The sequence below is a fragment of the Marmota marmota genome, unplaced genomic scaffold (genome assembly GCF_001458135.2).
Source record: "Marmota marmota marmota unplaced genomic scaffold, marMar, whole genome shotgun sequence".
NCBI lineage: Eukaryota > Metazoa > Chordata > Mammalia > Rodentia > Sciuridae > Marmota > Marmota marmota.
This window is the reverse complement of record NW_026000225.1, coordinates 2,202,883-2,230,019: the sequence shown is the minus strand read 5'-3', so window position 1 is coordinate 2,230,019 and position 27,137 is coordinate 2,202,883. Positions and strand designations below refer to the sequence as shown.

The 27,137-nt window shown below is 42.0% G+C and overlaps 1 protein-coding gene across 2 annotated transcripts; it reads left to right on the top strand.

Moving 5' to 3' along the window:
- Plat (plasminogen activator, tissue type) lies at nt 1-27,120 on the top strand. 2 transcript variants are annotated; one of them, XM_048792874.1, is made up of 14 exons: nt 1-188; nt 13,707-13,804; nt 14,702-14,780; nt 16,844-16,981; nt 17,353-17,463; nt 17,832-18,006; nt 18,638-18,729; nt 20,251-20,425; nt 20,966-21,051; nt 22,365-22,560; nt 22,668-22,804; nt 23,004-23,144; nt 24,518-24,684; nt 26,216-27,120. In XM_048792874.1, exons 2-14 carry the CDS (start codon nt 13,712-13,714, stop codon nt 26,372-26,374), a joined length of 1,749 nt encoding a protein of 582 aa, XP_048648831.1. In that variant the 5' UTR covers nt 1-188; nt 13,707-13,711; the 3' UTR covers nt 26,375-27,120. The 2 variants fall into 2 exon arrangements, with proteins under 2 accessions (XP_048648831.1, XP_015361718.1); XM_015506232.2 differs by having other exon boundaries at nt 3-188; nt 14,702-14,744.
- Nucleotides 27,121-27,137: the final 17 nt, after the last annotated feature.

The following is a 27,137-nucleotide window of genomic DNA, read 5'->3' as shown; positions in this document are numbered from 1 at the left end:
CCGCACAGCCCTGTCCACTGGGCATCCTCCACCACGGAGAAATCCACCCACCCAGTCCACTGACCCCACCCACTACCCTGAACCTTAAAGGAGGCTGGAGCTGTTCATCGAGATTGGAGCTGAGATCCTGCAAGAGCCCAGAGCCAAAAAAGAAGGCCCGTGAAGGAGAAAAGTCGCAAGAAGTGGCGGTAAGTTGAACTGCTGTGCCCAGCTCCTCCTCCTCTGTCTCTCTGAAGTCTTTCAGGCAAACTGAGCCAGTGAAGGCATGCTTCATTGAAGGGGCTGACTTCTATTTCAGGCATAAAGAGAATCACTCCAAAGGGAAATCTTCTTTCTGCATCTGCAATTGCTTGAGAAAGGCTGGAGTGATTTGGAGGGAGGTGGGGGGTCACAGGAAGGGAGAGAATAGGCAAGATACATTTCTTGCAGAAATGTCTGCTTGCACAGTAAAGGAGAAAATGGAAAGAATTACATAGATATTCTTAGAATAGACAATGAGCCGACCACATGAGTAATGGGCAGTAAAAGTAAAATCAGCTGCACTCAGGACACGTGGCTGAGAGAGCCGGGAGGGCTGGGGAATGTCCAGAAGTTTGTCTGTCTGGCTGCCTCCCTCCCTCAAGGAGCCCATGAAGAAACTGAGGTTGGGTTGCAGCAGACTCCTGAGCATGATTATTAGGTGAGAAGTGCTGGGAAAGAGAAGCAGGTGACTTCTAGGGATCTCTGACGTTTTCACTTGGGAGTTAGGATAGAAAAAAATGCCTTTGATCTCCTCTCTCCCATCACCCCGCTATAATCTCCACCAATTTTGTCCCCCGGCTTTTTTCCAAGTAAGCATTAATCAAATGTGCAGTCCTCTTAAAGGACCTTTCAATTACAGAGGGGGAAAATAACATCAATATTTTTTATTCCTAACACTCTCTTCAGGAAGCATAGTAAGTCTCTTTAGGTTCTTGCTGTTATTATCTTTATTTTCTTAACCTCAAAGCTGAGGGAGGGAGGGTGGGAAGGAGGGAAGTGGGAAGATATGCCGAGCTTCCAAGTAACTAAAGGCAAACTCAAGCACAAAGAAGTGCCGTAGCAATGACTTATTTGGTGTCCAACATGGAATAATATAGAGATCTCCTGCAGCTGATTGATGACAGGAGCCAGTGGGGTGGTGGGATATGTGTGTGCAATCCTGTGAAGAAATCCTGCAAATACGACTCTAAGTGGAATTTCCTGAAAGGTGACTTCTTAGCAATTCTGTGGCGGGGCAGGAAGGCTCCAACTGGGATCTAAACCCTGGCTTATCCAGAATCAATATATGCTGACAGGCAGGAGTGCGGGGTACGTTCCTCCTGCCAGGATGAAGGAGTCAGACTGCGGGCACCAGCGGGGGCGCCGTAAATATTGAAACATAAATAGCTCCATCCTACCCATCAATTTATTCTGCCTAAAATGTTCTCAGAGACGCCAGCCTTGAGACTCTGAGTCTTGTCAGGATCGATGAGAGCTGTGCCTTTCCCCAAAGGGCTCAGTCTCTGCCCAGACTTCCCAGAACCATCTCAGTTTATTTTGTAATGCCACCTATCATATTCTCCCAGTGTCTGCACTGTTCTCTGCTGTTTCATCAAGGGCCCAGGAGAGTTCATCAGCCAGGGAGGAGCTTAGGAATAGCAATGACCCTGCGGTTCATCTGAAAGCTTATTAAGACAGGGCTTTGGCCTTTGTTTTCCCAGGGCCTAAAGAGTTGACAAGCAGAGCTGGAAAACCAGTGAATTTCCCACTCTTAGACTAGGCAACCCAGGCACACTTTTATACTTTAATTTGAAGTGACCATAGCCATCTATCAATTTTGGGGGTGAGTGAGTAGGAGGATCACAGCACAACTGGGAAAGTTTCCTGTTCAGAGGAGGCCTGTTATTCATCTGCCAACAGGAATTTTTTCAGTCATGGGGTTTTATAGCAGCTTACAGAGGTCTTGGCTGGATTCATCAATTTGGAAGGACTAATTCTAGTTTTAGGACTTCTAAAGCTTCTAGAGTGTGTGTAGGTTATTTTCATTTTGACAGCTGAGGTAACAACCTGGGTCATAGGCAAGGGTATCAGACTTAACTCCATTCAAAATACAAAATCAGCATGCTTTTCTGGAATACTGAGTATCTGGTAGTGAGGAAGATTTTTGAGTCTTTTGTGAAATTATTCAGTTGTCATTTGATTATTTGGCACTGCACATCTTCAGTCTTAGAATAAAATTTTTCTGGGGGTGATTTTCAGCTCTGTTTTGATAAGATGATTAAGATAGGCAATGAGGTACTGGAATATTCTGTTCATTCCATCTTTGGGACATTTGTTTTGTATATTCAGGAGAAAAGTTCTGTCCACAGTTTCAGACTATAAGCCTCAGCCTAATCAAGCAGCTCACAAAATTCATGTAGCAGGTCTCAAACAAAACCTGGTGTTTTAGTCAGCTTTTTGCTTCTGTGACTAAAAGACCTGACAAAAAACAATTTTAAGCAGGAAAAGTTTATCTGAGAGCTAATGGTTTCATGGCTCTCAATCCATAGACAGCCAGCTCCATCCCTCTGGGCTCAGGTGAGGCTGAACACCACGGCAGAAGAGTGTAGTGGAGGGAAGAGGCTCACTTGATGATCATAAAGCAGAGTGAGAGACTAAGCTCAGCTCACCAAATATATACCCCAAATATATACCTAATGACCCACCTCTTCCAGCCACATCCTACCCTTCAGTTACTACTCAGTTAATCCCTGATAGGGATTAATTCACTGATGGGGTTAAGGCTCTCATAATCCAATCATTTCACCTCTGAATGTTCTTATATTGTTTGACATATGAGCTTTTGGGGTATATCTCACATCCAAACCATAACACTCCACCCATGGCCCCCCAAAACTCATGACCAACTCACCATGCAAAATACATTTATTCCATTTCCAAGAGTCCTCCTAGTCTCAACAGTTCAAGATTGCCCAGAATTTCAAGTCCAAAGTCTCCTCTGAGACTCAGGGCAAGCTCACATTGTAAGCTCTTGTAAAAATCAAAAGCGATTTCCAAGTATTCAATATATAGAGGTACAGAGTAAACATTTCAATTCAGAAAAATAGGGACCAAAGCAAGACTGAAATCCAGCTAGGCAAACAAGTCCTAAAGCTCTATGTCCAGCATCTGGAGCACATGGCATGATGTTCTCTTCAAAGGGCCTGTGTAGCTCTGCCTCTCCGGCCTTGTTGGTGGCAGCGCAAGTGGCCTTTCTGTTAACTTGTCTCAGCTTTCCTGCAGCTTTCCTCGGCAGACCATGGTACTGGCATTTCTTAATCTTGGGGTTTTCCACTGCAGCTTCAGCTTCCCCCTCACATATATATTTATTGCCCTCTTAGGGGCTGCCCACAGGGATCCTTCCCGAGGGCACTTTGCCTGGCCTCCCAGACCTTCCTTTGAAATCTTGGTGGAAGCCTTCATGACTTTATTACTCCAGCATCCTGCAATCCTGCAAAATCAGCACCATGTGGTTGATGCCAAGATCTATCACCATCTTGAGCAGTAACCAAGTCTCCAGGGACCCTGGCTGCAGGAGCCTCTGAGTGCCTGGGTAGCTAGGGCCCCTTGTGCAAGAAGTATGCCCACTGGTCTCTTCTCAGAGAAAGTTTTATTTTCACTCCCTTGATCCTGAAATGGGTATGGTCTTGTCAACTCCTTGAGATGCATTCAAGCCATCTTTCTTTTTGTCTCTGGGCAAAGTCTTTAGCATTTCTTTTGTGGCAATTTAATCTTCCTTAGCCCTCATTTTACTCCCACCCTTCAAGTCCAAGTTTTTCAGATCTTTCTGCTCTGCTTTCTGTGCCTAATTATAACAATAAAATTGTCTAAAAGCCACCAGCAATATCCAGGCCACTGCCTGAATGCCATATTGCTAGAAATTTCTTCTACCAGATTAAGATCCCTGTGGGCACACTTAAGAGAGGGCAATGAGTATATATGTGAGGGGGAAGCTGAAGCTACAGTGGAAAACCCCAAGATTAAGAAATGCCAGTACCATGGAACATCTGCCATTGCTTTTAAAATTAGCCTCACAGAAGGTCTCAGGACGTGGGCAAAATGCAGACAATTTCGCAGCCAGACCATAACACAAATGGCCTCTAGTCCAATTTCTAATAAAATCCTCCTTCTCTGAACTCTCTTGAACCCTGACTTCATTGTCCACTGTCCTGTTGACATTCTGGACTTCTGAGCTCCCATCAGAATTACCAATTAATCTCCATTTACAACAATCTAAAGTTTGTACTACTAAGTATCTCAAAATTCCTCCCACCAATTCTAAAATGTTTCAAAGCTTATGAACCACATGGGCAGGTTAGTCACAGCAATGAACCCCCTTCTTGGTAACAATTTCTGTTTTAGTTAGCCTTTTCACTGCTGTAACTAAAAGACCTGATAAAGACAATTTTAAGCAGGAAAAGTTTATCTGAGGGTTAATGGTTTCAGAGGTCTCAGTCCATAGACAGCCAGCTCCATCCCTCTGGGCTCAGGTGAGGCTGAACACCATGGCAGAAGAGTGTGGTAGAGGGAAGAGGCTCACAAAATGATCAGAAAGCAGAGAAACTAAGCTCAGATCACCAAATATATACCCCAAAGGCACACCTTCAATGACCTACCTCTTCCAGCCACACTCTACCCACCTTCAGTTACTACTCAGTTAATTCCTGATAGGGATTAATCACTGATTGGGTTAAGGCTCTCGTAACCCAATCATTTCACCTCTGAATATTCTTGCATTGTTTCACACATGAGCTTTGGGGGACACCTCTCAGCCAAACCTGGTAAGAGTGAGGAGGACTTAGATTTATAGAAAATCAGCTCTAGGGGGATTTTAAGATAATCCACCCTGATCCAACCCCAATCAAGCCACATGGTCTTCTGATACCAGTTCCTACCTGAGAAACAGACTTCAGTAGAAGGATACAGAAGGAAAAATAAACTCAATTTTTGATTACCCAAAATAGCTCCAGGGTCCGAAGGGAAAATGAAACCAGTGCTGGGCACACAGCATGAATTTCACAAACATATCTGAAGGGACAGCTCAGGAGAACTCTGGTTCTGATCATGATTGCCCAGGGAATGCTAGCCTGCTGCACACCTCCTGCATGGTTGGAGCTCTATAGACATTTGATAGTGAATATATATTGTGAGTAAATCATCACCTGTGAATGCCAGGAAAGTGGAATCTTATCTGAGCTAGGGCTTGAGGTCTCAGTGTATGGTGAGGGGTCCCATAGGCACTGGGTAGATGGGACCCTGGGAGGTTCTTAGGCCCCTTTGTTCCAGCTCTTTAATAAGCAGTTTGATGTCAGCTGGGTTTCATGAAGGCTGAGGACAGAGGGCTGAGTGAGGAAGCTGAGTCCAATAACCCAGTGCACATAATCTAAAAGAAAGTCTACCCAGTCAACTCCATCTCCTCTGGCTATTCACATTGTATTATGCTCACAGCAAAGAGAAAATTGTTTTATTCTGCCCAGTTGTAGCAAGAGCCAGTCTATACCACAAGGGCTGTAAAGAGAAAGAAGGGAGTGTGTGTGTGTGTGTGTGTGCGTGCGTGTGTGTGTGTGTGTGTGTGTGTTTCTGGGAAGCTCCAGTGTCCTTATTTTTCCTCATAAAATACACCTGGCTTTCAGACATCCATACCCTCTACATCAGGCAGGAATTATCAATAGAGACACCTGATATCCCATATATCTCAGTTGCTAATTCTGACTTCCTTCAAAATTCCACAGAGTCCCTGGCATGTGTGATGTAAATGGGCTTGGGAAAGACAAATAAAAAAAAAAAAACAGATTAAAAATAGGATGTAAGACACCACCCTGTCTGTATTCAGGAAATAATGGTTCCCATTCAAACCTTTCTGTGACCATAAAAACAAAGCATGAATTTTTTTTTCAATTATAGAGAATTCAATCACAGATTATCAAGAGGTGTCCAGATGAGCTAGGAAACAGGATTTGTTATTAACACTTGAATACATTGAGGACCCCTAGAGCTTGGTATCTCTTCTACGTCTCTAGTTTCAAGCAGTTGTTCCAGGAAGACCCTGTTGATATTGGTGCTCCTATTGCTGAAGGGAGTAAAGCTCATGATATTAAATACAGCTAACACCTGTGCATAAGGCATTGTGCAGGGCCTTCACCTGCTACGTCTCTGGTTATCAGAATAATTAAGCAAAATGAAAAATGAGGAGCCTATTGGAAAGACCCAGGAAACAGGCTCAGAGGACCTGTAAGTGGTAGTTGGGGTTCCAGGTTGAAAGTCTAGAGTCCTTCTCCATACCTGATAACATGCTGCTCTAATATCAACTTTGAACTTGTTAAGAATGTCACAAGATGGCAGTATAACTTAGCAGGAGAGCATTTACCTAGCATGATCAAGATCCTGTGTTCAAATCCCTAGCACCACCAAAAATAAAAAAGGAAGAAAAAAAATTTACAAGTGAGGGTGGGAGGAGTGTGGCTCAGTGGTAAAGCACATGGTTAGCATCCAAAAAACCCTGAGTTTGAATCCTAGCACCAAAAAGAAAGACTGTCACAAGCGAGTATCATGGAGACAAGTGAAAAGTGTCAGGTGTGGGCTAGAGAAACTCAGTATCCTGGGTTTGAAAGTCGATGCCACCTCTTACAAGGCTTGTCATCTTAAGGTAAATCCCTTATGCTTTCTTTGAAGTTCAGTTATCTTATTGGTAGAAATAAGTTAAAATTGCCTTAAGTGGTTTAGTAGATATAAAGGAGTTTTGTAAACTCAAATACCTGCTAAGCATTAATCCACACATATTTCTCAAACACTATAATGTTAGTTTCACAAAATGCCAGTAAAATTTGGATAAATTGATATAATGATACAATGAAAGCTTCTGGTCATTATTTTCTGATTCAAGTCTGATAAAATACGGAGATAGATGGAAGAACCACATTACTGCATCTCTAATTACTGTGTAGTGCCGTTTGCTTTAAGAAACAGAAGGAACATGAGAAAGCACCTTCATCGCTTACTTAACAACACCTTCTTTTTGCTTATCATTGAATTTCAGGGTTTGTTTAGATTCAGATTTGGGGGTTAATATTTTATTGCACTAATTGAGTTAGCCTTTGCCAGTTGAACCATGTCTTTATTACTTTTTTTTTTTTTTTTAATATGTGTGGTGCTGGGGATTGAACCCAGGCCCTTGTGCATGCAGGGCAAGCACTCTATAAGCTGAGCTATATCCCCGGCCCACAAGAAAGTATTGCTTTTGCTTTTATCATGGGAAGAGGCAAGGAGAGACATCTCTTTTCCTAGACCCACAACTTATACTTTCTTAGCTCCTGCAAATAACCATACTACTTGGCTGAGGGTAAAGGTAGAGGAGATGACACTCAAAGTAATGGTATAGATTTTTCTGAGGTTAATTTCATGTAGCTTAGGCATAGAACATACCTATAGTTTGAAGATGCTTTGGAGAGAATTCTTCCCTGATGGGTTGGGGTGGGAGATGCCAGGAGAGAATTCTGCTCTACTCATCCCATTACAATTTATCAAATTATATTAAAAAGCAGACTCCTCTTCTCCCTTCTTGTAAAAGACTTCTTGTTCAAAAAGAGAGAAAAATGAATATTTGGCCTACGGAAAATTACCTATTTGAAAAGTTAAGAATCGATTATATGATGGTAGTTTCTAAAAATAGTTTATGTTCTGAGAGCATGGCCTCTAAAGTGAACAGGACTTGTAGAGGTAGAATTAGAACTGCGAGGCTAAAGGCCCCTGTCCTTTAGATAAGCTGTTGTGGGAAACTTCTACCATTTCTGAGGCCTAATTCTTCCTCCCAGCCTCTCACCACACCTCTCGTCTTTTGCTATTCCAACGAGTTCTGACCATTTCTTTTCTAATTTGTTGGCACCTGTTCTGGGCTGTAGCGGTTGGAGTGGGTAAAGAGTGTGTGTTGTTTTAAAACTAGGAATCATTTTAGGGCATTGGTATTCTTGAAGACTGACTCCCTCTCTCTCACTCAGATTTCCAGAGAAAACTTTTGCAAGGCAATAATAACATAAGGCCCTCCTTTACCAATGAAAAAATAGACCAAATATTGTACATGTTGCAAAACTTGATAGCAGTATCCACTCATTTTTATGTTCCCTAGCTATTTCCATCCTCCTTTAGCTTGCTCACATTTCTGCCTTCTCTTGATGGCAAGAGTACAAACTAGAAATCCTCCAGTTCAATATCATCTCAGGAAATTGCAATGTTTCTACCTAGACTTTGACTGACTGGTTGACTGCTGTTGTATAGTTCCTTTATTGCAAATCATTTTCCTATGTAATTGCAGATAGCAGGTTGAGTGTTTAAATAAAAGTACTTATACCCATTTATAAGAGTTTCATTATTTACACAGCATGTGAACACTCACTTTCGATACAATGTAGAAACCACAGCTCTGGAGGAAGACTTAGAGCCTCCAGCTTGCTTGGTTTTATATTGCTAGGAGCACATTTTATGTTTCAAATTATAAAAGCTTCTTGGAGGGACAGGACATTGACTTTAGTTAATGTTCAGTAATGTCCAGTAATTTCTAACTTGTGTGAGTGAGTCCATCAGTTCCTGAAATATTTTTATGAAGGAAGATGAAGAAGTAGGAGGAAAATAGAGGGGAGACAGGCAATGCAAAGTCACTGAGGACAACACTTGGCTTACTTCTTCTCAGGTCCCTCTGTTATCTAACTGCCATTTGGCGGTGAGTAAGCTATGCCATTAACATAGACCAAACATGTGTGTGCCTTTCCATAATGTCAGAATTTATTGAATAAAAATAAATTTGAGGATACACCACTTTCATCAATGGCAGTTCTTCAAATACTTGTGGATCACCTGATAGTCATAGGCTGAGCAAATATAAGTTCTTTTATTCCAATCTTAATTTCTAATATCTACAACACTCATGTCACATATCACACTTGACACAAAAATGTGTGTGTGTGTGTTATAGAAAGGTTAAGAAAGGGTTAAGGCAGCCACAGGAGTTCACCAGTTAATAATTGATTGATTCTGGATTGGCCAAAGTAATTGAAATATATGGAGAGGACATCATACCCTGATCAAGTTACTCCATAAACCTGAATTACTCTATTTTGTAACAGTAGTTTCTTAATTTCTAGTATCTACAACACTCCTGTCACATAACACACTTGACACAAAAATGTGTGTGTGTGTGTGTGTGTGTGTTATAGAAAGGTTAAGAAAAGATTCAGGCAGCCACAGGAGTTCACCATGTGCTTCTGATTAATTTGATAAGTCCACAGAAGTGATTTTTATTAGTATAAAAGAGAGCAAAGACAGAGAGCAGATAGAAAGCGGAGTCACTACAGGTGGTCAGATAAGATCAAGAACCAGTTGAAGGGAACAGAGCTGTCAAAGACCAGGAACTTATTCTAGGCCAAGGTCCAGACAGTCAGTAGTTTCAGAGTGTCATCTTGGAGTGAGCCATGGGTACATGATCATCAAGGGCAGGAGAAACTGTACTCTGCTGAAGCCTGAGGCCAGAAATTCTAAAGTTTGTCACTGTGGTGATTTTCCTGGGCAAGCCTGGTGATAAGGAGTGACAAGGACGGGGTCAGGGTGCCACTGTGTCCAGTCTCAGGTGTTCTTTCTTTTATGAGTCTTGAATGAGGGGTAGCTTCATTTGGTGGTCTGGTATGTTCCATAAGCTCATGGGCCTGGTTTTCCCAATGAGTTTGATAACACCAATGCATCCATGTACTTCTGATCAATTGGATAAGTCCACAGAAGTGATTTTTATTAGTATGATTAATTGATTTCTCAATTTGTGCTTTATAGTTGTGCCTGGCAGATAGTGGCTGTTTACTTGTACAAAGAAGGTGTACAGTCATTCCACCTCAGCACTTAAACTCAAAATGGAGTAACTTACTACTGTTACAAAATAGAGTAACTCAGGTTTATGGAGTAACTCTGATCAGGGCAAATGTCCTCTCCATATATTTCAATGACTTTGGCCAATCCAGAATTAATCAATTATTAACTAGTGCCCATTAATCATTATTCTGCCATGTTACTACTGCACAAATGAATATGTTTCTGGCATTTCTCAAAATGGTACCCATCTTTGGACCTGGGAAACAGTACCTCTCCGAGGAGAATTAGCTTCTAGCCAGCTTTCCTGTCCCTGGTTACCAGACCATCATTCCCTTTCCCCTAGAGTGGTCATCATTTGCAAGTTACTCCAAGGGTCAAGTGAACAGTCACTGTTGCTGCAGCCAAGAGGATGGCATACAGCTTCCAGGCAGGAAGGTCAGAGTTGCTCTGGAGACACACATGCATGTGGGAAGCAGACAAGGCCAGTTGAATGCAGATGTGCCTGCTCACACATCAGTGAAATCTAGGCTGTGGTCTATTTGCTGCACCATGTGGCCCGCGTTTTCTAATTTACAGAGTGTTAACTTGCTTAACTCCTCCCACTAGAGAGGATGCCTCTTTTACACATTTTTACAAATGTGTAAAAATCAACTTTGTGTGTAGGTTAGGCCTGTTGGGTCTGGGGCTTTGCAGCCTTGGAGACCACAGGCCTTACAGCCATTCTACCACTTTTCTCATGCAGTACTCAAGGATTCCAGATTGACTAAAGTCAGGCGTCCTCCTGGTTGACCAGTCTGCCTTCCTCCTTCCCTCTCTTTTTCTCCTTTCCTCCTTTCCTGCAGTCCTTCTTCCTGTTACCTGCTTGCTTGCTTTTTTTCCTTTTAAGTTCATTAATAGTACTGGGAAACTCTTAAATACAGCAAAAGGAAAAGAACCAGAAAAAAATAACAATTTTCTTTGAATTTGTAAAACGAGTTTCTGAAAGACTTCTTAGACTTAGGCACCCTGGCCTCCCTAGCACTACTTGTGACTCTCCCTTTGGTGGGAGCAGAGTCATAGTCTGGCCTGGCCTAACCTATTCCCATGGGTGCTGAGTAAGTCCACATTTCTGGTGTTCACTTTGTTCTTTGTTCAGGCACTGCCCCTCAGATCTCTACACCCACATCTGCACCAAAGGAGAAATAAGGACACATTTTTCTTCCCTCTCTCCTTTCTTCCTAGTCTTCAGACTGCACTTTTTTTCTGATGGCAGGATGACTAATTCCTTTGTCATCTTCTTATTCCATACAGCCCATCCAGCTGCTCTGATTGCCTCTGTGTAGTGTGAGGGAGCTGCTGTGTTGCTAATATGAGACATCTACACTGGGCCTGAGGCCAAGAAAGGCCAAAAGCAGCCAAAGATAAGAAACAAGACTAATTTTCCCAAGAGCACAAGACACAAACATTCTCCTGTCCCCTTATGTTGATTCTCTAGTTGTTAAAGGGTTTAACATGATGCAGCTGTTGGAGTCTTCACAGCCAGTCAGGAGATGCTTTTCCCCCCTACTTGGTATTCCCACCCACCCCCACTTGTCCAAGAAGAGAGCAGATCCCTTAAGGAAGGGCAGGGAGTGCAAATATGTTGTTACTCCACTTTTGGTTTTGTAAGTGTTCAACATCTAGAATTGGGTTCCATTTAGAAGGATCTTAAATTCTTGAAATAAAACAGTACCTTGGTTGGCAGGGAAAATAAATAGATAGATAGATAGATAGATAGATAGATAGATAGTCAGCCAATCCCCAAGGCTTAGTTGAATGAGTGAATTGAAATGGCTGGTTAGTTTGATCTGCAAGATATAGAAAAGAGGTTTCTTCTGTTGGTGGTTCATTTACTCAGTCATCTAATTCTGGACTTCATTTAGGATTCTTTAAAAAGTTTTGAGTGTGTAGAGCTCTCCCTATCCTCTAGGCTAGTGTAGCATCATAAAAGATAGGACAACCCATAGAGGACCATCAGGAAGAAAGAAGGGGAATCAGTTTAGGAAGATCTGTTTTCCAAAGCCTATAAGTAATGGGATAAAAATTAAGAAAAAAATTTTAAGTGAAATTTTGGGAAAAGATTGAGAAAGTGGAAATTCAAGGAAAAGAAAAGCTGAGAAAGATAATCTTGAAAAATTCAAGATTTCACCCTGCACTCCGTTTAGGATGGCCTCAACTGCATGGTTCCTTTCTTCTGGAACTGTCTGAAACCAATGAATTAGTAGCTCAGCTGAGCCCTCTGAATAAGAAAAGGGCCTCCAGAGTGCTCAGTCTACCTTGCCTAGAAGGAGGCTTTGGGTGTGCCAAAGGAGAACAAAGGCCCAGAGAGAGCCCTTCTGTTCCCTTACATTGGGGAATGGGCAGAGGAGGGGAAGCCAGAGACAAGATTCCTTGGGAACCTACATTTTCTCCTTGGAACCACTGTTGCTCGGCTCCTCCTGCCAGGCTTTCTCACCCTCTCCAGCAGCTCTGTGCTCCCTCCTCTGCCTGTTCCCAGCAGCCCAGGGAGAATCAGTCAGGCATGAAGAGACTCCCACCTTACCCTCCCTTTCTATTTTCATCCTGACCCTGTAGGGAACTTGTGGCCATGTGAGGAGGCTGGATGGCACTTTCAGAGAGGAGTTCTTTTCAAAGAAAGAAAGAGCCAGAGCCACAGCCAGGCAAAATGTAAATCCCAGAAGGCTCTGAATTAATAGACCTTGGGGTACTGAGGAAGGGGGGAAGGGTGGGAAGAAAAGTTGTTGTGACTGAAGGGAAATGAGTCAGGGGAACAAAGGTCGGTTTTAATTCTTGTGGATAAAGGAGAGGGCTTGCCAGACCACAAAATAACACCCCGACCAACTAACCTACTTTCAGTCACTAAGGGAAAGAAAGATCAGTGGGGAAAAAACTGGGAATTGGGGGTTCAGGAAGATCTGAGTCTAATGACCATAAACCAGATGCCTCTTCTATTTTTGCAAATCTGCATTTTGCCAGATCTGTCATAGTCTATAAAAAAGGAGACAGACATTCCAATGGAGCAGTGCGGCATAGAGGGGGCCTTCTTTTTGGTGAGCTAGACCATGGAACATGGAAGCAGCTCTGTCCATTTTAAGTGTAAGAGCAGAGGCAATCTGAGATGGGTAGACTGGCTCTGAGATGTGTCAGCAATAAAATCCCTACATATTCCTCTGGAAAAATCAGAGAGGAGGGCTGGGGATATAGCTGAATTGTTAGTGCTTTCCCAGCATTGTTTAAGACCCTGAGAGACCCTGAGTTTAATCCCTAGCACCAAAACAAAACAAAACAAAACAAAACAAAACAAAACAAAACCCAGAGAGGACATTACTGTGGCTTCATTTAGTCAACCCCAGTCAGGAATTCCCCTCCAGGAAACCAAGTAGGGCACTATAGTCTCCTGGAGTCCACTGGCTACCAAGAAGTGCCAGAGATAGTTTTGCCCTTCAACCCTTGGAAATCTCTGGGCAAGATCATCTTCCAGCCACTGAAGTGTCTATCAAAGATGAATGGATAAATGAAATATAGTATATCCAACAATGGAACATCATTTGGCCTTAAAAAGAGAGAAAATTCTGACAGATGCTACAATATGGATAAACCTTTGTGATGTGTACAAAGTAGTCAGATTCAGAGAGAGAGAGAGAGAGAGAGAGTGTGTGTGTTTGTAATCATCTTCCAGACACTTGTCCATGGGAGCTGTAGCTCGAGGAAGAATCCAGCTATAATACTCAGGTTCTTGAACTTTACTGTACTTTGCCCTCCTGTATCACATGCTTAAGATCTTTTTATTCTTCTTTCAGAATTTATGAGACACTCTGAAGAAATGATGAATACAATGAAAAAAGGGCTTCTGTGTGTACTGCTGCTTTGTGAAGCAGTTTTCACTTTGCCCCGCCAGGTGAGTGTCCAATCCATCTGGGCATGCCCCTCCTGGAGGCTGCTATACTTGCAGATGCTCCTCAGTACAATCAGGAGTCTGCATCCTCCCAAGGATCCCAGGGGTGAGAAAAATGCCCAAGAATAGGAAGGCTAAGGGACAAAATGTCAGTAAAGCCACAGACATGCATGTGCCCTTTCTTTCTGGATCAGATACTTGGGATTTAAGTCTCTGAAGTGGAACCTAGGCATTTATTCCAACTTGAGCCAAAAGTTCTTAATTTTGCTCCTGGCCTCCGCCTGCCTTCTTTGGAGTTACATTAAGGAATGTGTTTGAATTAATCCACAAAGTATTTATAGAAGACAACACAAGTTCTTTGAGCCATAGAATCAGGTAAATTGCCCTTATGCTGCTCATTACCTGATCAGGATGGAAACTAAACACATACTCTTTGAAAATGATTGGCAACAAAGAATAATAGTAATACTCTGCAGCAGGATCTCAAAGTACAGAGTGCCCCAGACAGCTACTTGGAGGACACAGGGAGCTATGACTCCACTGTTCAGTATTGTAACCACTAACTACATGGAGCTATTTATATTTAAAATTAAAATTAAATGAGATTGAAAATTCAGTTTATGAATCATGCTAGCCATATTTCAAGCTCTCCGTGGCTACAAGGGATCAGTGGCTACCATTTTGGACCACATAAATAGGAAACATTTCCATTGTACATAAAGTTCTTTTGGCTAGTATAAAAGGAGAGGAAGAATTAGACAAGGCAGCCAGAAATGGATATTCCACCTGGGCCAGTTACCCGAGGGAGACCTTCTGAGTAGATGGCTTCTAATTGGCAGACTCATGTGTGGTCATCTCCCAACTTGTGCTGATCTTTACCTACTCATGGTCTCTTTGCAGGAAATCTATACCCGATTCAGAAGAGGAGCCAGATCCTACAGAGGTGAGAAGGAGCTGAGATGGAAGAGGGTCAGTGGAGGTAGGAGGCAGGGTCAGGGCTTAGGGTAGTAGGATATTAGGGTACCTTAGACTTGCTGGGAGATTCACTTCTACCCATGACCTGCTTACTATGTTAAGGTGAATTTTTCAGGGGGATTCTAAAAGATGCTGCTAATTCACCCTTCACCCAATCTGCTGATGCCAGCCAGACAGATTCTGAGAGGAACAGAGTCAGGATATCAGGGGATCACAAAGCTAGTGAGAGCCTACCAGTTCAAATTCCTTGTTATACAGATGAGAGAACAGAGCCCTGGAGAGACTGAGTTTCTTGCCTAAGGACACCCAAATGCTAACAGCAGAACAAGGACAAGCCATTGCTGTCCAGGTCCTCTGGGGTCTTTCCTGGGCTGTGAACCTTCCAGAGTCCACTCAGCACCTTTGTTAGCATCTCTGTGTTTCCGTTTCTTCCTGTTAATCAGATCAGAATAATAACCTGGGCTATTTCACAGAGGTAGTGAGGAAAGAATTTTTTTTCATAAGTCCATGTCTAGAGTTGACTAGAAAGCAGAGAAACACTTCCATCAGGATTTCAAAAAAGAATAAAAAATGCTAACAGCCTCGTGTCTTTGATTTGAAGAACTCTAGGCCCCACTTCAGGTTGAGAACTACCAACCTAGAGCCCTCATCTTTCCTCCTTCATGACCTGGTTTTTTTCAATACTCCATTTTAAAGTGGAAGTCTCCTCAGACCAAATCACACTTAACTCTTAATAATTTTGTTGTTGGATAGCAAAGCATTTCCTACAAGGATATTCTAGCCTTGACAGAATTTTGAAAGAAGCAAGAACATTATCTTCAGTGAGCATAAGTTACTTCTTTAATTAACTAAAAATACAATAGGGATTTTGTTGCTTTTTTGTTTTTGTGGTGCTGGGGATGAAACTCGGTGCCTTGCACATGCTAGGCACATGCTCAGCTAAACTGAGCTGTAGCCTCAGCCCCATGTTTTCTTTTTTTATTTTTTAAAGTTGGCATTCTGGTTTGAAAACAGAAAAAGATGAAAAGAAAACATTAGTGGGAGTACTTCAACTATTTTAATTATATCAAAAATACTAGTGGATCCAGGTGTGATGGAGTACACACATAATCCCAGCTACTCAGGAGGCTGATGCAGGAGGATCGCAAGTTTGAACGAGCCTAGGAAACTTAGTGAGACCCTGTCTTAAAATAAAATAAAAAGGGTTGGGAGTGTAGCTCATTGTTAGAGCTGCTTGTCTAGCCTAGCATGCTTGAGGCCCTTGGTTCAATCCCCAGAACCACACAGAAAGGAAGGTAGGGAGGGAGGGAAAAATTCATGGAAACAGCACTTTCCTGCGCCGCCTAAAATGCCAATTTTCTTTGTATTGGTCCAAAAGTGCATCATTTTCTGTGTGGTAGTACTCATATAGATCAAAAACGGTAGGCAATTATACAATTTTTTTTTGGTGAATTAAAATGAAAAATTGAATATTACTTAATAAGTGTATTTTGATAGATAAATTATTTCAAAAAAAAGGACTCATCAGAGGAAAAACAATAACAGGAATGTTATCTTTAGTGACAAAATATTAGGTATTTGTATTTGTTTTTCACTTGTATTCCTAAGGAATTTACAATAGATTATAGTCATCCCTCTGAGGGGCATTGATTTGTTCAAGTACCTCTCACAAGATACCAAAATCTACACATGCTCAAATACCTTATATAAAAATGACATATTTGTATAGAACCTATGAATGTCTTTAATATATACTTAAATAATCTCAGGATTCCCTATTATATGTAATAAAGCATTAATTATATATTCCATAACATTAATGTAAATACTTGTTATACAGTATTATTTAGGAAATAACAAGAAAGATCTGTACACGTTCAATACAGATACAAGCTTTGTAGGCCTAACTGTATTTTCAACCCTCAGTGAGTGAATCAGTGGATGTAGAACCAGCAGTTATAGTGGGCTGATATTTCTCAGTAGGTCCACAGGTGATAAATCTTTTGTTGTTGTTGTTTTGTTTTACTTGAATCTTATTCTAAGAAGCCAGCCTGTCTTTTCTTATAGTGACGTGCAGGGATGAAAAAACACAGATGATTTACCAGCAACACGAGTCATGGCTGCGCCCCATGCTCAGAAGCAACCGAGTGGAATACTGCTGGTGCAATAGCGGCAGCCCACAGTGCCACTCGGTGCCCATCAAAAGTAAGTATGGACTTCATGTTGAGGCTTCAATTCAGAGGTTCAATTTCATGGGCCCAAACCCTGCCTTTAATGGTTCCCAGCATGTTCAAATCTTCAAAAGGAGATTTTAGGCATGTTCTGTGTTAGGAAAAGTAAAGATACACAGCAAAAAGGAGCTACACTATGTAGCAAATGCCTTCACTTACTGATCCTTACTTTCCTCATATGTAAATTGGGAGAATACCAATATATACTTACTTTATGGTTGTGGGGTTTAGATTTTGCGAACCATGTAGAACAGCAGCTGGCATATAGGAACACTCTTGAATTTTTAATTCATGTTATTCTTGAAGCTGAAGGTAATTAGGGGTTTCCTTGTTTATGCTTGACAGGTTGCAGTGAGCCGAGGTGCTTCAATGGGGGTACATGTTGGCAGGCTATATATTTCTCAGATTTTGTCTGCCAGTGCCCTGAAGGATTTGCTGGGAAACGCTGTGAAATAGGTGAGTGTGTGTGTGTGTGTGTGTGTGTGTGTGTGTAAAAGAGAGAGGCACAAAAATCCCAGTTCCCAAATCAACCAGGAAAGGCAGGAAAGGAAAGGAAAAGTGTGGTGGAAGGATGAAGGTAGAATCCACTATCAGCTGAGGGTGGCTGAGGAAACCAAAGTGTTGGGTCCAATGGGCAGAGCCTTGAGTGTGAATCTGAGTCCAGCTCAGCCATCATCTGCTGGGTTACCTAGCTCCCAGCTTACTCTGGCAATTCCAGCAGTAGCCTGCCCCAGTGATGAAGGTGACTGCAGAAACCCATGTGAGAGTCCTTTGAACAAAGGGAGATTCACATGTGAAGGGTCACATATCCTGCTCTCAATCAGATTCCAGTGCCACATGCTACAAGGATCAGGGCATCACCTACAGGGGCACGTGGAGCACTGTGGAAAGCGGAGCTGAATGTGTCAACTGGAACAGCAGTGTGTTGGCCCTGAAGTCCTACAATGGGCGGAGACCAGATGCCATCAAGCTGGGCCTTGGGAATCACAACTACTGCAGGTGAGGCGGCCATCTTCCTCAGTAGGTTCTTCTCTGGTGAAAAGCACTACGGTTGGGGAAAAGAACCTACTAGGCCCTGGTACTATCTATACAGAAATAGAAATAAATTGATTTTAGGGAATTGGCTCACAGCTCTGGGGGCTAGTGAGTCTGAAATCTATAGGCAACTCATCAGGCTGGAACCTTAAGAGTTGATGTTGTAGTCTTCTCATATTTTGTTCTTGAGGCCTTCAACGGATTGGATGAGGCCCACCCACAACATCTAGGATAAGGTACTTAAGATCAAGTGATTGCAAGTGCTAATGACATACCTTTGCAGCAATGCCCGGATTAATATTTGATTAAATACCTGGGGACTTTAACCTAGCCATGTTGACACACTAAGACTAACAATTATTGCCCATCCCTTGTCAACTCAGCAACCATATGCATTTCCTTAAACTATACTTAATTTCCAAATAAAAACAATATTATTAAGTCATGTTTCTGCCTAACATAATACAACTATCCAGTATTCAACTATGCAAAAAATGCACTCACCCTTTCCCCAGAAGAGTATGCCAAGTCCTTGGGTATGAGAGGAAAGTTTTCACTTTTAACCTTCCCTGGTCCTCCCTGGATGATTTTTCAGGAACCCCGACCGAGACTCAAAGCCTTGGTGCTATGTCTTTAAGGCAGGGAAGTACACCTCAGAGTTCTGCAGCATACCAGTCTGCTCCAAGGGTAAGTGACAGTCACCATACCTTCTGAGTGTCACTAGGGGAGAAACATCTGAAAGAATAGGGCTGATAGTCCCACAACTGAGGAGAGAAAAGAGTGGGTTGGGAGTTAGTCATGGCCACAGAGGGAAGAATCCTGCCCAGACATTGCCTCCAGCTGTTTGACTATAAGTGGACTCCTTCTCCCCTCTGACCATCAGTCTCCCCATCTACAGAGGAAAGAATGGGGATGAATCAGTAGTTTCTAGTCCTTTTTGAGTGAATAGAAATTCTCCCTTTTTGAATTCATGGTCTCTCTTTCTCAAAACTTTTAATATAAAATAACTCCCCAGAGAGGAAAAAAAACTGTTACAAAAAGGCACTATGAATTCAGTGGTGTTTTCAAAAATAATTATATTAGTAACCACAATAGTATGAAAGATACTTTTAAAGTTCTAAATATATACATGGAAAAACAATGAGCATTTTGTTCACAGGTCTACAGGTAATGCTGGTTTACCTGTGAAAGTGAAAACTCCTTTTACAATAATTCTGAAGTTATCCTCTCTATCCCAAGGATTTTGTCTAAATTAATATTCACAAATATAAATGATCTTACAGATGCCTTCTAATTACAGTATTTATGTGAAGAAGTATACTTCATAAGTTTCAAATGGGGAGAAAAGAGGGTAGGGTGGGGCAAATTGATGAAAATAGGTAGCACTCTTGGGCTCATATGTTCTCTTCTTAGCCCAGCAAAGCCTTCAGAGAACTGGTGGACAAAGTAGGACCTAACATCACAACCCCCTGTTGAAGCACATTGGTTCAATGCAACCATCAAGTAGAAACAAGGAAATCCCTAATTACTTCAAAGCAGCTCTAAGAATAATCACCACTAAGGGAATACAGCACTCTTTTTCATTAAACCTGAACAGACCCTCAGAATCAGCTTCCACTCAGCAATCTAGGAGATCGCATCCAGTTGACGAAAGTGGTACATGAGATGAAATCTGTGTTAGTCAGTTCCATATAACTATAATACCTGAGAAACTCAACTTATAAAGAAAAAGGTCCTTTTGGTTCACAGTTTGAGAGATTTCAGTCCAGATCTATTGGCCCTGTTGCTTTGGGCCTGTGGTGACACATGGTGGGAGCATGTGGAGGAACAAGACTGCTCACTGCATGGCCAGGAAGTGAAAGAGAAAGAGACTGGGTTCTCCCAATTCCCTTTGAGGTCATGCCCTCAAGGACCTGAAGACCTCCCACCAGGCCCCACCTGTTAAGGATTTCACCACTTCCAACAGTGTCATGCTACAGATCAAGCTTTTAACATATGGGCCCTTAGGAGACATTCTCAGTCTAAACTACAGTGAAACCCACTTGCCATTTCTATGTAAAAGGCCTTAAAGAAAAAATGAAAAGTTGGAGATACCACACTCTTCTCCATGCTAGACTAGCCCTCACCTCCACTTTAAACCCCAATTTGCCTGCCTCACCATTTAATTGGTTTTGTTTCAGCTTTGGATTTTTTTTGTTGTTGTTCCAGGAAAAAATGAGGACTGCTACTTTGGAAAAGGGTTAGCATACCGTGGCACCCAAAGCCTCACCACATCTGGTGCCTCCTGCCTTCCATGGAATTCCATGATCCTGATAGGCAAGAGTTATACAGCGTGGAAGACCAACTCCCAGGCTCTCGGCCTGGGAAAACATAATTATTGCCGGTAAGTAGATCAGAACCCAAGGGATTCAGGTTTTGGCAGAGAAGAGTCAAGAGTGTGGGATGGGAGAAGAATTAATGCCGAAAGTTATATGAAAGATCCAAAGTGTGGGAAGGAACTCTGGATATGATCTAGTCCAACCTATTCACTTGATAGAACAACGCTTATTTCTGAAACTCAAGGTATAACAGTTTTCCAACCCAAAACCCAAGTTAGCGGTCTTGTCCCCTCACCTAATTTAAGCCTCATTCATTCCGTTCTCAATGCTCTTTTATTATAATACTTTTGTAAGAGTTTCTTCTCAAAACATCTCCCAGTTCCTTCCAACATCCCTGTGAGATTAGAATATTATATTACTGAGAGTAAAAAAAATTAAAGGGAAAATTTTCCACTATCATTGGGCCTGCCACTTCGGCAAGTTGAACTTGAGATCTTCCTTTCCAGCTCAGTGTTTTTACCACTGATTTACTTCTTTCCACTCTTATGTGGCCTTTGATATAATTGAAAATGTGACTTAAAATCTTAAACTCCCTTATCATTCAGGAATCCAGATGGAGATGCCAAGCCCTGGTGCCATGTGCTGAAGGACCGCAAGTTGACGTGGGAATACTGTGACATGCCCCAGTGCTGTAAGGGCTGGCCCTCTACTACCTGCCTTTGCCTACTCTTACTTCCCCACTATTTCCTTTGCTTCCCTGTGTGTCCTCACAGCTGCTGGTTCAGACTTCTAGAAGGACTAGGCCTTGGTGGGTAGGAGGCTTCTGTAACTGAAGCAATGGTCTTGGCAGGTGTGCACTTCCCATGCATGGGGGTGATGGGGAGGAACCAAAAGAAAGCAAAGACCACTCTGGTTTCTCTTAGAATTCTAATTTTTCTCTCTGGATGCCTCTATTATTAGTGGTGTTGATAGTAGTGGTGAGTATAAGGAAGAAGAGGGGAGCTCATGTTTGTGACTCCTCAGAAAGTAAGGTGCTTCCATTGTGCTCTCCCAACAGTGGTGTTGGGAGAGTCTTCCTCTTAGATGGAGTCTTCCTCTTCCCATTTACTGAGGAGGAAACACTCTCTCAGAAGTCCTATGGCCTGCCCTAATTCCCTGGGCTCCCAGTAGTAAAAATAGGGCTCGCTCCCATGTCCTCTGACTCTAAGGCTTATACTATGAACTCTTCCACGTTACCCACAGAACCCATTTAACATGGGGAAACTGCATTAATGATAAGGGATGAGAGGCAGAGAAAATTCAAATTGGCACATGTTGCTAAGAAAATAAAACTTTATTTTGGAAATTGTCTGAGAATAAATTATAACTCGCCTCCTGTGAATACACAGTTGTACCAGAATGTTCTTCAAGTAATATAGAGTCTAACTAGGAAGGTAAGACATAAACTCTCAGTTAACTCATGACCAAGGGCATTTATGGTGGGTCCTCTGTTAGCCACAGAGCCTTGTCAGCTGGGTGTTGACAAAAGCTCTGAGAGGTCAGCTTTCACTTACCTTGAAGAATGGCTATGGTTGAGTAAAGGAAAGAAATGGGTAGACAGTCCTCAGAAGGAAACTTACAATACATTACTTCTTAAGCCAGGAAATGGATACAATTAGAAGGAATGAAGCATAGCAGAAACATCCCCAGTTTTGGAGTCAAACAGATATGGGTTCTAATCTAGATACCATTGTGAACTTGGGCCAAAATTTTTTAGCCTCCCTGAAACAGGAAGGGATAAAGATAGTGTACACATAATATTTAGCATGTTAGTAATGCACTCAACAGAGGAAAGTTGTGGTTCTTATCACTGTGGGAAAAGTTACATCACCCTCGACCCATCTTTCAAAGAGCAGTCAGCCTATAGCAGTCAGAGATCCAAGAGAAGAAACCTAGATGGGTGCTCCCAGACCTTGCCCCAGCACCTCAGGTCTGATCTCCCTTCTCTCTCCTTTCTTCTCCCAGCCACCTGTGGCCTAAGACAGTACAAGAAGCCTCAGTTTCGCATTAAAGGAGGACTCTTCGCAGACATCACCTCTCATCCTTGGCAGGCTGCCATATTTGCCAAGAACAGGAGGTCACCAGGAGAGAGGTTTTTGTGTGGGGGAGTGCTTATCAGTTCCTGCTGGGTCCTATCTGCTGCTCACTGCTTCCTGGAGAGGTAGGGGCTTAGAAAACCAATAGATTTTTCTACTAAGGTCTTAAAACCAGAATCAATGGAGTAAATTTTACAGTAAAAATAGCATTCTAAAGCTGTTTTTCCATTAGGTTTCCTCCCCACCACCTTAAGGTGGTCTTGGGCAGAACATACCGGGTGGTCCCTGGTGAAGAGGAACAGAAATTTGAAGTAGAAAAATACATCGTCCATAAGGAATTTGATGATGACACTTATGACAATGATATTGGTAAGATGTTATTATTCTCTGCTACAGTTGACAGTCTGGAACACACAGCATACCCCCATACATGTACACCCACACGAATATGTTTACACACACATACACACACACTTCCTCCTTCCTAAGCCTGGCTCCCTCCCGCTAGTTCCTCCCCTAAAACTGGAAGCAGCTCTCCTTCACACAGGTCTTATTGTCTCCCTTTCAGCATTGTTGCAGCTGAAATCAGACTCATTACAGTGTGCCCAGGACAGCAACTCTGTCCGCACCGTCTGCCTCCCTGACACCGACCTGCAGCTGGCTGACTGGACGGAATGTGAACTGTCTGGCTATGGCAAGCACGAGGCATGTAAGTGGAAGGAAGTCTCAGCCCCATCCTGTCTGTCTGCAGGACAGCAGGGGATGTGGTAGTTGAGCAGATGGAGGAAAAAGTGGTCAGTAAAGCAGCAGGGTCTAGCCCCAGTTCTGGTACTGCTGCTGACTATATGTGAGAGAGGCCCCTGCCTCCCTGACTGGTGAGACCCATCATCTGATTTCCCTACTTCACAGGGTCACTGTACAGGTGAGGGAAAGTCTGAATAGTGCAAATACTTTGAAGAACTTAAGATTCTAAGAAGGTGCTATGTAGGAAGTCAACGAAGGAGGTAGGTTCTCAGATGCTGGAGTTGTGTAGGCCTGATTTAAAAATCTCAGATCTACATCTTGCTTAGCTTTAGGACCTTTGATGTCTTAGTCAGTTTTCCATTAACGTAGCAAATACTTGGAATAAGTCAACTTAAAAAGAGGAATGGTTTCTCTTGACTGACAATTTCAGAGGTTTTAGTCTATAGTCATGTGGCACATTGCCTGTAGTAAGTAGCACTTTGTGGTGGGACTCACAGCAAAGGCAGCTGCTTGCCTCACGGTGGCCAGGAAACAAAAGGAAAGGAGAGGCTGGGATCCCAATATCCCCTTCTAGGTCTTGCGCCCAATGGCCTAACTTCCTCCACTAGGCCCTACCTCTTAAACATTTTACCTCCCAATAGCACCACTGGCTGAGGACCAAGCCATGGGCCTTCTGGTGACAATTAAGATCTAATCTATAGCACTGGACATAATTTTTTGTTTTGTTTTGAGATGGGGTCTTACCAAATTGTCCAACCTGGCCTTGAACTCACAATAATCTTCCCTCAACCTCCCAGGTAGCTGGGATTACAGGCTTGTGCTACCATGTCTGGCTACTCCAAATCTGTTTCCTCATGTTAAAGTGGACCTAGATCTAATTCTCTAGTTGGATTAAAAATATTAAATATTATTCAAGTTAATCTTGATGGTTCTCAACTGGAGTGATTCTGCCACCCAGGAAACATTTTGCAATGTTTGGAGTCATTTCAAGGTCTCAAGCTGAAGGTTGATATTGACAGTGAGTAGAAAGAGAGATGCTACTAAACATGAGTAGAAAGACAGATGCTACTAAACATCCGTAGTGCACAGGACAGTCCTCTCAGCAGATCTCATCCAAAATGTTAGTAGGGTCACTATCAAGAAATCCTAGATCAAACCCTATAAAACTGCTGCTTTTGTAAGTCAAAATGATAAAATGTTAGTGATATTATAGAATTCAACCTAACATGTATTAATACTTGAGAGATGTTAATTATTGGAAAATTTGGCTTTCTCCTTCCAAAAGGCTTACAAATAAGTTTTCCTAGAATTACAAGACATTTCCTCCCTCTCTTTCAGCTTCTCCTTTCTATTCTGAACGGCTGAAGGAGGCTCATGTCAGATTGTACCCATCCAGCCGCTGTACATCACAATATATGTTTAATAAAACTGTCACAAACAACATGCTGTGTGCTGGAGATACTCGCAGTGGAGGGAACCAAGCAAACCTGCATGATGCTTGCCAGGTAAATATGAATATTGCTCCATTCTTGAGGCCCACCCAAGGACAAAAATGCTCCTTGGCCAACAAGTTCTTAACTAAGGGGAAAAGTTATAGCCAGAATGGAGTGGTTTCATCTCTGTGAGGCCCTAGGGATTCTAGATAGAGGCCTCCAGGAATAAAGCAATTGGAGAAAGATCAAAGTTACCTAAACTTAAGAAATCGAAAACTGTAGGAAATTTCCCCATGTTTTCACAGGAAACTCCACCTGGTACAGGATTTCCTGTAAGCCAAGGCAATTAATTGACTATTGAAGTGATGGGTAAAGCAACATAAGTAAGAAATCCTTAATTTCTATAGGTGCTAGAGAACCAGAATCTATTTTGTAGAAGGGCCAGGAGGAAAGGAAATAGGATGAATTGTGAGAAAGGAGTTTTAAAAACTCATATTCAGCCCTAATATCCTAGAATACAGGCTAATTTAGGTTCTGTGTTAGAATCCCTATCAGAATATTTATATTTCATGATTAACAAGATACTGGGGCATGGGGGACAGACAAACTGCTGGTATTAAGACTAAAATATAGCCAAGGAATTGTTATTGCTCAGACATTTCAGTTGTCTACAGTATACCAGGCTCTCCATTAGGGGATGGAAGTTAGGACACAAAGAAGTCAAATGAGGCTCTTGTGTTGAAGACTTTGCAGACATTGTTCTTATAATCATAAAAGCAGTTCCCCGGGCCTGGTTTCTTGAGCATTTGGTCTCCTTCTGAATGGTTTCTTCAGAAAGCTCATATGTACCACCTAGTCACAGTCAAAACAAGGGTGTATACTAAGTGAAACTATGATCTATCTATATGCTTAAAAAACATTATTTTGATCCAATATGACAATAATTAGTACTGAGTTTTACTAAATGCCATATTGTTCTCAGCTGCTTTTTGTGTACCCTCCCAATCAATTTCCATAACAACCTCATGAGATACACAGCATCTTCTCTATTTTATAGTTAAGAAAACTAAAGGGGCCGGCGTTGCGGCTCAGTAGTAGAGTGCTTGCCTAGCATGCGTGAGGCACTGGGTTCAATCCCCAGCACCACATAAAAATAAAAACAAATAAAATAAAGGTATTGTGTCCATCTACATTAAAAAATTAAAAAGAAAAAAAAAAAAAAAACAACTAAAGGACAATTATCCTGAATCCACAAAGCTAGTAAGTGGTTGAGTTCAAACCAGGTGTTTTTGGAGGCCTGAAATGGCTAAGCAATTATCTTTGTCTGTCTGTGTCTGTATGTTTGTGTGTGTGGTGTGGTGCTGAGGATAGAGGCCAGGCCTTGACAAGTGCTCCACCACTGAGCTACCATAATCCTGAGCAATTGTATCAATTCACTTTATCAGAATAGATACAACCTAATCATCTAGAGGATCAAGAAAATTGAGATAATTTGCCCTCTCTGAACTAAGTACTTTAAAGAATATATCATAATACTATAGTAATTCTAATTTTCTCCCAGAAATTGTGCCATGTTTGCAAACCTGCGTTCGGTCTTTTGCAGGGTGACTCAGGAGGCCCTTTGGTGTGTGTAAAGGACAAACGCATGACTTTGGTTGGCATCATCAGTTGGGGTCTTGGTTGTGGGCAGAAGGACGTTCCAGGTATATACACCAAGGTCACGAATTACCTAGACTGGATTCAAGAAAATATGCGACCATGACCAAGAAAACTCAGCTCCTTAAAATCAAAGGAGATCCTGACTTTTTCCTCTTCAGAAGACATACTGTCAAGTCCATGTGCTTCTCTATGCGGATTTCTCCATGAGCCACCACATGGTAGCAGGGGAGAAGAATCAGTAGGAGAGGACAAAGTGTTTTAGTTGGGTACTTTACATTTTGGACGTTTTACAGGAGTTAAAGGCTGATTTTAGAATGTATTCTGTCAGATAAGAAGACAGCTAAATAAATGCCAACCCCTCCTGGAATTCTACTGTCTAGAGCAGAAGAGATGTAGAACGAAAGTTCAGACTCCTAATCACTGGTTGTGAGAAAATCTGGAAATGGGAACACAAAGATAAAAGTATGTCTCAATAACAAGCAATAACTAGATCCTGAAAGAGAAAAGTATTGCATTAGAAAAAGAATGTGTATTTATAGTCACAAGAGCCCAACAGGGCCTCCAAATAAGGGATGGGCTGGCTGGACAGATCATTTTTCCCAAAACGATCCCTTAAATCAAGTATTCTTCTTCTGCCTTTCCACTCCACTTGGAAAATATTCCTTTTGTGTATAGTGTAAATCTTTTTTCTTTATAAACTTTTTAGTTAACTGAGAGATTATATCATTTTCATAATAGATGAGCTAGGATTTAGACTATTTATATCAATCCACTGTAATTTTCATGTTCTGTTGCCATGACCCTGTATTATACTGTCTTTAAATAATAAATTCAGATATATTTTTCACATTTTTCTCCAGAGTAGA

Excerpts from the sequence above, each read along its gene's own strand:
- Plat (XM_048792874.1), top strand. The coding sequence starts at position 13,712 with ATGAGACACTCTGAAGAAATGATGAATACAATGAAAAAAGGGCTTCTG. Across the intron at positions 20,426-20,965 it reads GGAAAACATAATTATTGCCG|GAATCCAGATGGAGATGCCA; the intron begins GTAAGTAGATCA and ends CTTATCATTCAG. Across the intron at positions 24,685-26,215 it reads ACCTGCATGATGCTTGCCAG|GGTGACTCAGGAGGCCCTTT; the intron begins GTAAATATGAAT and ends GGTCTTTTGCAG.